The following is an 11,307-nucleotide window of genomic DNA, read 5'->3' on the forward strand; positions in this document are numbered from 1 at the left end:
TCAGGATAAAGTGTTTATCAGTTTTCTAGCAAAGTCATTTTGAATGGAAAGAGACAGGAAAGAGCATGATTAGATGACGGAAAATGGAAGTAAGAAAGGGAGAGGCTGACCATAATCTTGTAATTGCAACATTATGACAGGTAAGGTACGAGCTGTCCAGTGGAGTATAAGGATATTTAATATAGACCAAATAATTTAAAATCCTAGGGAACCTGAATAACCAGCCACAGAGGAGGCTTTTTGTTGTGGCTCATACCACAAAAGGTCACCAACAAATTAAGAAATAGTAAAGAGAACAATAGATCTCTTCTTGGTAGACAGCCTGTGCTGCTTCTTGTTCATCTAAAAAAAAAAAAGAAAAAAAAAGGTGACGGTGGTGCGATGATGGGTGGTGGTGGTGAAAAGGGGCATGCAATCTCAAGGCTTTATTTTGAAATTTAGTTCCAGATGCCTCTCCACAGCATACATCACACCTTCCTTCACACTGAAGGGAAAAATCCTTAAGAGTTCACCACATTTGGGTGTTGTTAATTTTAGCATAAGCTTGTGTTCTTCTATAAGAAGTATCTCTCTGGATTCACACCACAGAAATGTCAATGAATGTTATTTCCATTGTGATTTCCACTGATCATTTAAAAGTCACCTACAAATCGAAATATGACATGATGCATTCATAGTTTAGGGTTCTTTTTCATCAGTCCCACATTCTTGTAGTTATTTTCAAATGTTACAGGTGATTACAGGATTTAAAGTATTTCATGAAAACTACATTCTTGCTGGGGATCATAAAACTCCATTTCCGATAGTCTTTTAAAAAGTCTGTTTTTAACTTTTGTCTTCAAGAGTTACTTTCTTCTTGCTGTTCTGAGCAGTGACCTTTTTCCGTTTATTCTTAGCTTTTTCTAAGAAATATTTTGGAGTTGTACTAATGCTCTCCCTTTCCAATGGCTTCTTAATCATCTTTTTCTTTTGTTTGCTTAGTAGTTTTTGGAAACCTTTTATGTATTCTGGCACAGGACATCCAGCCTGCTGTATAACATTGGCAACGCTTCTTAATAATGGTTTATCATCTTCAGTGAAAAATGTAACAGCTTTTCCTTTATGCCCTGCTCTTCCAGTTCGACCTATCCTGTGGATATATTCCACTGAGCTGGTTGGAAAGTCATAGTTGATCACCAAGTTCACACCTTTAAAATCAATCCCTCTGGCTAGCAAGGCTGTACAAATAAGAACCCAGATTTTTCCAGCTCGGAAGCTGTGGACTGTGTTATCTCTCTGTTGCTGTGTTCTGTCTGCATGAATAACATCTACATTAATACCTTCATATATGAGCTCATGAAAAAGTTCTTTAGCCCTTTCAATGGACTGAACAAAAACAAGAACAGGGGGATTGAAACCCTTTTTAACAAGTTCTCTCATGGCCAGAAGTTTCCCAGTCTCAGACCCAACAAAGAGAAGCTCTTGTTCTACGGTCTCTACTGCAGAATTCCTTGCTCCAATGGATACAGTAATGACATTGTCCAGGTTGAGTTTGCACCACTGCTCAACATCATATGCAAAAATTGCACTGAACATAGCTCTTCTGACCTTATGGGATGTGCAGGCCAGGAAAATGGAAGCCAGCTGGTCTCTGAACCCAGTTTTGCCATCTTCAAACAGTTTGTCTGATTCATCTACTACCAGCCATTCAACACTTGTTAAATCTATTCCTGGAGGATCCTGCTTTAATAAATAGATTAGTCGATTTGGAGTAGTCACAAGAATATCAAACTTCTTTGATGATTTAGGTCCAAATTTCTTGGCTGCCACTGCCGCTTTGTGGATCATGTGTATCCTGAATCCTGTTCCCTCAGAGATTTTTACTAACTCTCTGTGAATCTGGTTCGCAAGTTCTCGTGTTGGTGATATAATCAGAGCTCTGAAGCCTTTATTTGTGGGTTGTTTTAGTTGCATCAAAATGGGAATACTAAAAGCCAAAGTCTTTCCAGATCCAGTAGGAGCAGAAGCCAGAAGTTCTCGACCATGCAGCATAACTGGAATGGCTTGCATTTGGATTGGTGTAGGAGTTTGGAAGCCTGCATCTAGAATGTTCTGAAGCAGTCGAGAATTGATTTTATATTCCTGGTCAAGTTGCTGAAATGTAGCAATAGGGTCAGGAAGATCAGTTCCTTGGACATGAATTTTGTGTTTATTCCGGAAGAAGTTTATCTTTTCTTTTCTGAGATTCTCCAACTTTCCTGAAGTTAGTTTATTCTCTCTTTTAATTTTTTTATCTTCAATCTTTGCTTCCACAGACGATGTCCACTGTATAGTAGAACCTTCTTCTTGAGAAATAATTTCTGATATCATCTTCCTCTTTTTCTTGTTCTGCTCCCTCTTCCTTTCAGTTAGGCTCTCTTCTTTTTTCTCTTCATCTTGAAGCTCCTGATGAGTTCTTGATGCTCCGCACTCACCTGGGACAGACTTCTTGTTTCCAAAGAAGTCGAGTCCCTGCAGCACCTCTGAAGAATCAAAGTCATATTTTCTTTTTCCTACCTGGAATCGCGCTGCATCCGCGGAGAAATGTCTCACATCGAATTTGGCTCCCACGCCCAGCCGGCGAAAGAGATCGTGAGCATCCATTTTTACCCAGAGAGCCCCCTGAACATCTATATCTGTCCAAATATTCCCCCATACCACTGTCAACACTGAATATTACAAATCTTTAAGTATTTTGCTAATCTGATGGGCAAAGAAGTAAATATATTTCCATTGTAGTTACTTGATCATAAGATACTTAACCACTGATAGATTCAATTTGCTAATATTTATTTAGAATTTTTCATGTATACTTAAAATAAGTATCGTGATTTAATTTAAAAATTTGGAGGGCTGGGAGCCTGGGTGGCTCAGTGGTTGAGCATCTGCCTTCCGCTTGGTGCATGATCCCGGGGTCCTGGGATTGAGTCCCATATTGGGCTCCCTGTGGGGAGCCTGCTTCTCCCCTTGATTATGTCTCTGCCTCTCTCTCTCTCTCTGTGTGTCTCTGATGAATAAATAAATACAATTAAAAAAAATTGGAGTGCTGCTTTGGTGATCGGCTTAACCCTAGTTTATGTTCTAATTTGAGATTTTGTTATTTTCTTATGGTCTGGAACTATTTGTATATGTTACAGCACTATTTTCTCTCTAAAAGTGTCTCTCCCTGGGGACTTTCGTCATGGTAGGTTTTGAAATTTTTTTTCACGGTTATCACTCAATTTATGTTTTTTACATCTTATTAAGTCTGTTTTGTAACTAACATAGCTTAGAAAATCATTCAGGTCATTCAGCTTTCAAATTTAGTAGATATGAAGTGATAAATTTTATTTTGTATTTCATCTGTCTCTAGTTATGTCCAAGTGTGGGTTTGTGTTCTCGTTTTCTTGGCTAAAATTTTTTGTTACTTAATTAGCTTTTTCAAAAAGCCAAGCCAGGTTGGGTTTTCCTGTGGTTATTTTCTTCATTGTTTTAGCTTTTATGAATATTTTAAAATTTACCTTTCATTTTTGTCAGAGTCACACATGAACATAATTTAAAGAGCCAAGCGGTTCTACAAGGCACATTATAAGAAACATAAAGCCCTCCCCCACCCCTGCTCAATTTCTCAGATGTTTTGGATGATTCATTTGGTATTTATTTTCATCTGTCTCTATAGCATGCCTACATGGCTACTTCTTGATGGCTCGGTTTCAGTCAACATCAACTGACTTCCCATCACATAAGACTGAGATTTAAAACTCTGTTCAACTCCTCCCCGTCTCTACTATCCCCTCACTTTCTGACTGTGTTCCCCAAGTTGACAGATTTGTTGTAGTTTTGCTTACTTCGATATTCAGGATTTACATTATTATGAACAAGTCAGTGGTTTTCATACTGGCTGACCATTGGAATCACTTGGAGAGCTTAACAAAATACTGGTGCTGATTTCTGATCTAATTGATGCAGTTTTAGTTTGGACTTCTGGAAGTGTAAAAGCTCCTTAGATGATTCTAATGTTCAGCCAAGGTTGAGAACCAAGGAAATGTTACTCACAGCTGATGACTGTCTAATTTCCCTTGGAGCTAATAATTATCTTGTTTTTATATTTGCTTAATTTTCCATGTTCTTATTCCTAATTCAACCCTCAGATGCCTCTCAATATGTTCATGTTTTCATGTACCCAGCCAGTTTCCTCTTCTTGAAGAACTCACTCGTGGAGCCTTCAGAACAATACCTACCTTGCCTGGTTGCTTTCTGTAAGCTGTGCTGAATAGTCACCTCTTCTCTTGTGTTCACGCCTGGTTTCCTGGAATCTGTGTCCTCCTTTCTCTTGGTTTACTATCTCATTGTGGTACAGCATCTCTCCCAATAACTTCCATACCGAGACAAATTCATAGAAGGTGAATTTTTAGACATTATCTTTACAATAATAGTTGAGGTGGCTATAGAAATGTTGATTGGAAATAATTTTTCTTCAGAATTTGAAATAAAACGTCTCATTGTCCTCTAATTTCCACTGATGCCACTAAGTCAGATGTCATTCTTTTTTTTTAGATTTATTTCTTTATTTGAGATAGTGTGTGTTCTCTCTCAAGTGAACAAATGAGTGTGGGGAGGGGCAGAGGGAGAAGGGAGAGAATCCTCAAGCAGACTCCCTGCTGGCCACAGAGCCCAATGCGGGATTCCACCCCAGGACGCTGAGATCATAACCCAAGCCAAAACCAGAAGTTGGATGCTCAACCAAGTGAGCCACCCAGGTGCCAAGACTGATGGCATTCTGATTTTTTATGGGATCTGGGGTTTTTTTCCCCCTCTCCCTGAAAACTAAGGATCTTTTTCTTATTTGATGTTCTGAGATTTCCTGATCATGTGAAATATGGATCCTTGGAGAGCATTTTTAACTCTTGGTAGATAGAGATAAAGCTAGAAACTTGTCTTTTAGTTGTGGGAAAGATTTCTGAATAATGTTTTTGATGATTTCTTCCTCTCCATTTCCTCTTCTCTCCAGAACTCCTTTAATAGGATTTTAGACTTCCTGGAAGAGTCCTATATTTTAATTTCTCTCCTCTTTTTGGTCTCTCTGCATTTTGCTGTGATTTCTGGGAGATCTCCTACAACAGTATTTTCTCTCCTATTAAGATGTTTTTTTCTTTAAATTGATTTAGCCAACATATAGTACATACTTAGTTTCCATTGTAGTGTTCAATAATTCATCATCCCTATTAAGATTTTAAAGCCATTATCATTTACTTCCTTATTTCCAAGAGCTCTTTTTAATTCTCTGAATATTCTTTGATTTTATAGCATGCTTCTTTCAGAGAAGCAGTATCTTCTCATTTCTGTATATGGAAAATAATGATAGTTTTTCTTAAAGTTTCCTTTCCTTTGCATAATCTATTTCTTCCAAGTTGCTTTTGCTTTTTTGTGTATCTCTTTTTTGTGTGTGTGTAATATTAAAGAACTAATGTCTGAGGATTTTTGACTGTTCACTTATGCTTAACAATTGAGCACTAAAATGGTCATCTGAGACTTCTTTGTCCATAGCTGAGACTTGTTGACTGTAGCTTCTGGCGAGACCCTTTTGTAGAGAAATCATATATATGTATGTATATATACATATATGGGCTCATATGTATACATACATATGTGGGCTCATTAGAATTCCTAGAGAAATACTCTTCTGGTTCCCTGCCTAGAGAGTTTAAGCCTGGCTGCCACATTTTGAGAGCCAAGCAGAAGAAGAAGAGGTTGGAAGTCTTAACATTTAGCTTTTAGTATGGTACTCTTCTCTCACTTGTGCCTGATATCCCATAGACCACAAAACCTGTATTTTCTCCCCTCCAGAGAATAAACTTCAGTCTTCTTCTAGGGTAAGAGAAGGAGCTTACCTGATTACATGGAGTGAAAGGAGAGAGCTTTTTTCCTCACCAGATATTGATTTCATCCTCTTGTTTTAGCTACATCATTACTCTACTTCAGAGGTAATGGGAACAACAAATTCTTAAGCATTTGGGGGGATATGTGGTGTAAGTCATTTTCCTCCTTGGCTTTCTCGTTTTCTGGCATAGGATTCAGCTTTCTCATGTCTGGTACATAGGCAACTATTTGTTCATTTGCTTTTCAGTTTCCAAATTTGTGTTTCGGTTTGCTCTTTTCTCTTTGTCTTTGGATATTTGTCACTATTTTTAACAATTCCTTTACTGTCATTTAAATGTGTTTTTGAAGAAATGAAAAGGAAATATATGTTCTCTACTTATCTTCTATATATGGCTTAATTCTGTTATTTTCCGAGAATATAGATTGTATGATTTCAGTCCTTTGAAATTTGTTAAGATTTGTTTTATGCCCAAAAGATTTTATGTCTTGGTCAATATTCCATGTACATTTGAAATGAATGTGTAGTCTGCTATTACTAGGTGAAGTGTTCTATACATGTCAGTCAGTTCAGGTTGGTTGACAGTGTTGTTCAGATTATCTACATCCTCAAGATGTTCTATAAATGGAAATTTAACTTTTATTGTTATAATTATCTTATCTACTTTTTTGGAATTTTTAAAATCTTGTGTTGATGTTATTTTCAAAGTTTTTGGTTTTCTAATAAACACGTTAAGCAACGACTTTTCCTCTGTGTACCACTTGGTCTGCAATATAATGTTTTGATATCTAGTACTCTGATTAGCAATCATTTCTAGAGGATTTTTAAATATAATTTTTAAATGCACCTTAATACATTTAAAGAAGAGTATTTTTTAAATTTAACTTTCAGTAAAGTGCATACAGTAAATGGACTTTTGGTGTAAAGATTCTATGCATGTGCTGGAATTCATTGGAATTTTTAAATTTTTAATAATTTTAAATTTGTATTTTTCCACTTTTGTCAGAGAATTTGGCCCAAATGTTCTTTTTTAAACTCTGAAAATTTCCATATGGCTTAACAGTCATTTGTAAATCTTTTATGAATATTTAAAAGATGGTATATTTTCTGTTTATGGATATGACATCAACAATATTCCGGCATAACTAGTATATGCAATTCCATTCTTACTCACCTCCTTACTCATTTGACTGAATTTGTAAACTGAATTTCTCAGAAAAGTGGTTAGAGTATTCCCCTGCAATTCATGACTTATAATTTATCCTTTTTTGTTTGTTCTCTTTGAAAGTAGTTCTCATTTAAATATTTTAAACTCGCTGTTACATGCATAAAAGTTTTTGATTTTTATATCTTCTTGTTGGATTGTACAATTAATCAATTTTAAAATACATATAAAATATTTTTGTCCATTTTAATGTTTTGTCTTGAATTTTACTCCATTTTCATTTAGCTAAGATTGGCTAGGGTATCATTTCCCATCCCTTTATTTGTTTGTTTGTGTGTTTGTTTATTTAGGGAGGGAGGGAGGGGTGGTGGGAAAGGGAGAGAGAGAGAGTCTTAACTAGGCTCCACACTTAGCATGGAGCCTGATATGGGCTTGATCTGTGAGATTGTGAACTGTGAGATTGTGACCTGAGTCGAAATCAGGAGTTGGACACTTAACTAAATGAGCCACCCAGGCACTTTCATCCCTTTTTTAAAGCATTATTTTTTATTTGAAGAGTACCATTTGTAAACAACACGTGTCTGGAATTTATTTTATTTTTATTTTTGCCCTGCCTGAGACTGTCTGTCTTCCAACATGATTACTTAACAACTTTTACATTTATTGTTGTTTCTGACACCTTGGATACATTCTTGCCATCAGATTTTATGTTTTCTCTTCATCACAATTTTAATTTTCTTTTCCAGCCTCTTGTTTTGCTTATTGAATTCTGTTTCAATTTTTATCTCTAGTAGTTTGGTAACTGCACATGCTATTTGTGCTGTTCTATTAGCTACCTTTAAAACTTACCACACATTTTCTAAAAACAGATTTTATTTATTTATCCATGAGAGGCAGAGACACAGGCAGAGTGAGAAGCAGGCTCCCTGAAGGGAGCCTGATGCAGGACTTGATCCCTGGGCCCCAGGATCACGCCCTGAGCTGAAGGCAGATGCTCAACCACTGAGCCACCCAGGTGTCCCCAATTTACCACACATTTAAGCATATTTTTGTACTACTTCTAGAATCCATTAGTGACAATATTTTTATATTTCCATAGCTATAAAGAATTCAGAGAAATATTTTCATATATTTATATTAATATTACATGTGCATATTCATTTTAAAATAGGCTTAATAGTTATTATTTTAATAGATATTTCATATTATATTGAATTTTTATAATACAATATTGTATATTATGTATATTGTGGGTAATATTGGGTTACTTAAATGATTATGATATCCAATGGTGTAGTTAACATTTTTTATGGCTATAGTGTTTCTATTTCAGTACATAATTTTAGGACTCATTTTCTGGATTGAGTTTATGGGACAGTAAGCCTTCTCTAGGAATATTTTATCTCCAGTGGATAATATTCTTTCCAGTTTATAGTATAAAGAGATTGTAGAGACAATGTACCGAGTTAGGTACAGTGATAAAGTAGAGTAGGATAGATGAATGACAGGTATAGAGAGAAGAAGTCCTCAGAGTGAGATCTGGACAGATAAATAGTGGAAAGTTCAGTTAGAATGTGTTTGTTTGGAAACCTTGAGGAGAATTAAGTAGAAACAGAAGTGAATAAAGGTTAAAAGGTAGAATGATCTATTTTCTCCATTTATTTGCAGAGGTCCGGTAATAACAGTCCCAGGGGGGAAAAACTGATGCATTCAGGAAAGGGGTTGCAGTGACCGTTATCCCAGGTAGTGACCTAGTGTCTGGAGCTTGTATAAACTCAGAGATTGGGTTGAATTCCTTACTGTGTGAATTACAAGGGGACATTTGAACTGACCCTATGCGTAAGACTATGGACTAGAATAAGTTAATAACAGTTCAGAAGGCTACTAAATAATGTTTGCATGCTTGTTTACTTGAAATGCTTACTTCAGATTGTATACTTTGAAAAGGTTCAGTTATTTGAAGATAAGTTGTATAAAAACACAGCTTTCTTCATTTCACATAAACTATAACTTTCAAGAATGAACCTGTTATGGTTTGAATTGTATCCCTGCCGCCACAAAAAGATACGTTGAATCCCTAAACTCCCAGCACCTCAGGCTGTGATCCTATTTGGAAATAGGGTTATCACAGGTGTAATTAGTTAAGATGAGGTCATACTTGAGTCTGGTGGGCCCTGAATCCAATATGACTGGTGTCCTTATAAGAAGAGGAGAAGAGACACAGGCACAGACCCCACAGTGTGGGTGGAGCATGCTCTGTGACATGAAGCAGAGACTGAAATGCTGCAGCTGCAAGTCAGGGATTGGCAGGGATCGGTAGCCACTACCAGAAGCTAGCACGAGGCAGGAAAGGATTCTGTCTAAAGTCTCAGAGGAAGCATGGCTCTGGTGACACTTTGATTTTGGGCTTCCAGCCTCTAGAAATGTGAGAGAATAAATTTCTGTTGTTTGGAGGACACTCAGTTTGTGGTTAGCTCTAGGAAACTATTATAGAATGTACTAATTTTACCAGAGGCCTGTGACTGAAGTATCATAGCCAAACAGGCTGGCTTATCCTACAAGAAGCAGGAAATCATATTTTCTGTGTGGAAGTGCTAATGAGATTATTAAGTCAAAATTATGATAGGTCCTGCAGGGATATCAACTGGACAGAAACTACCACCTCTATTCTAATAAGTTATTGTCTTCCCCTCTTCCTTGCCCAGCTTATAAATGGGGGTAAGGAAATTGGTTGGAATATAACTGAATATCCATTATATGAGGCTTATTCTAGGAACTCTGGAGCATAAAGATACAGCACTTATTATATCGAACCATACGAAGTTGCTATTTGTTTGGTAAAAAATTTGGCTAAATAATGACAACTTCATATGGTTCAACCTAAGAAGTACACTGGAATTTGCAAGGTGACATTATACAAATTTCCAACAATAAGAGGGAGCATATAATAAATGTCAAAAGACAATTACTGCATCTTAAAGGATGGAAAAGATTCAGTAAGATGCTAGAAAGTGAAGAGATATGAGGGTGGGATTTGAAAGGATCATTTTTGCTGGAGGTGTAAGTTCCCATGCAGGAATCGGAAGAGAAAACTCTAGAAAAGAATCTTGGGGTTCTACTAAGATCTTCAATGCTAGACTAAAAAGCTCTAGTTTATTCTTATGAAATCAGGGAGTGAGTTGTTAAAGATTTTTCTAGGGAGGGGAGGATGTGAAGGAATGGTTTAGGAAAATTAATTTGGCATGTATTTATTTAGTAAATCTGTGTAGCCAATTTTGTATGGAGGCAGATTGGAGAATTATGGAACTGAAGGCCTGGAAACCAAGGCCTTGGTGGTTATTAATCGGTAACTCTCTTGTTCCCAGAGTGTGACTACAGAATGCTTGAACTGGAGTAGTAGGGCTGGAAAGGAAAAAATGAAGGTTGTCGGGAGGACACCTAAGAGAGCTTGGTGGTGCAGTCAAAGCTGACTCCAGGGGGCGCCTGGGTGGCTCAGTTGGTTAAATGTCTGACTTGGTTTTGGCTCAAGTGATGATCTTGAGGTCGTGAGATTCAGCCCTACTTTGGTCTCTGCACTTGGTATAGAGTCTGCTTGTCCTTCTCCCCCCCCCCAGCCTCTCCCCCCACCTCCATTCATGCCTGCTCCCCCCCACTCTCAAATAAAATCTTCATGTAAAAGAAAGCTGACTCCAAAGTTTTGCATTTGAGTGAATTTGAGAATGGCATTAATAACAAAAATGGAGAAGGTGAGAGAGGAAGCTGATTCAGGAACTGAGGTGATGTTTTATTTTTTTAAGATTTTATTTATTTATTCACGAGAGACACACAGAGAGAGGCAGAGACATAGACAAGAGTGGAGAAGCAGGCTCCATGCAGGGAACCCGATGCAGGACTGTATCCCTGGACTGGGATCACGCCCTGAGCCAAAGGCAGATGCTCAACTGCTGAGCCACCCAGGTGTCCCAAGGTGACAGTTTTTAAAAATATCCTAAATTTTAAATGGCAGTAAGACACCTTAGTGGAACTTCAGAGCCTAGGGCAGAGAATGAGGTTAACTCAGAGTCCCCAAGAGGAAGATGATGGTTGAGGTCATGAAAGTGGACCAGATTTCTGAGGGAGAAATCATATTAGAGAAAAGCAGAAGCTGGTTCTTACAGGCTGACCATGATTAAATTTAAATTATGCATATTATTCCCAGTTGCATTAGCTTTTAATCCTAATCCCTCTCTGATGCTGTCTTTCCAGAGAGAAAGATCCTACTGGTTCC

The 11,307-nt window shown here is 37.3% G+C and overlaps 1 protein-coding gene across 2 annotated transcripts; it reads right to left on the reverse strand.

Annotated features, from left to right (window-relative positions):
• Positions 1-587: 587 nt before the first annotated feature.
• LOC112654431 (probable ATP-dependent RNA helicase DDX52) lies at positions 588-2,634 on the reverse strand. 2 transcript variants are annotated; one of them, XM_025438964.3, is made up of 2 exons: positions 2,536-2,634; positions 588-2,501 (listed from the first exon to the last, which is right to left on the reverse strand). In XM_025438964.3, exon 2 carries the CDS (start codon positions 2,347-2,349, stop codon positions 826-828), a length of 1,524 nt encoding a protein of 507 aa, XP_025294749.2. In that variant the 5' UTR covers positions 2,350-2,501; positions 2,536-2,634; the 3' UTR covers positions 588-825. The 2 variants fall into 2 exon arrangements, with proteins under 2 accessions (XP_025294749.2, XP_025294758.1); XM_025438973.3 differs by having other exon boundaries at positions 588-2,634.
• Between the last annotated feature and the right edge of the window lie 8,673 nt (positions 2,635-11,307).

This window comes from Canis lupus, chromosome X, assembly GCF_003254725.2.
Source record: "Canis lupus dingo isolate Sandy chromosome X, ASM325472v2, whole genome shotgun sequence".
Taxonomy (NCBI): domain Eukaryota; kingdom Metazoa; phylum Chordata; class Mammalia; order Carnivora; family Canidae; genus Canis; species Canis lupus.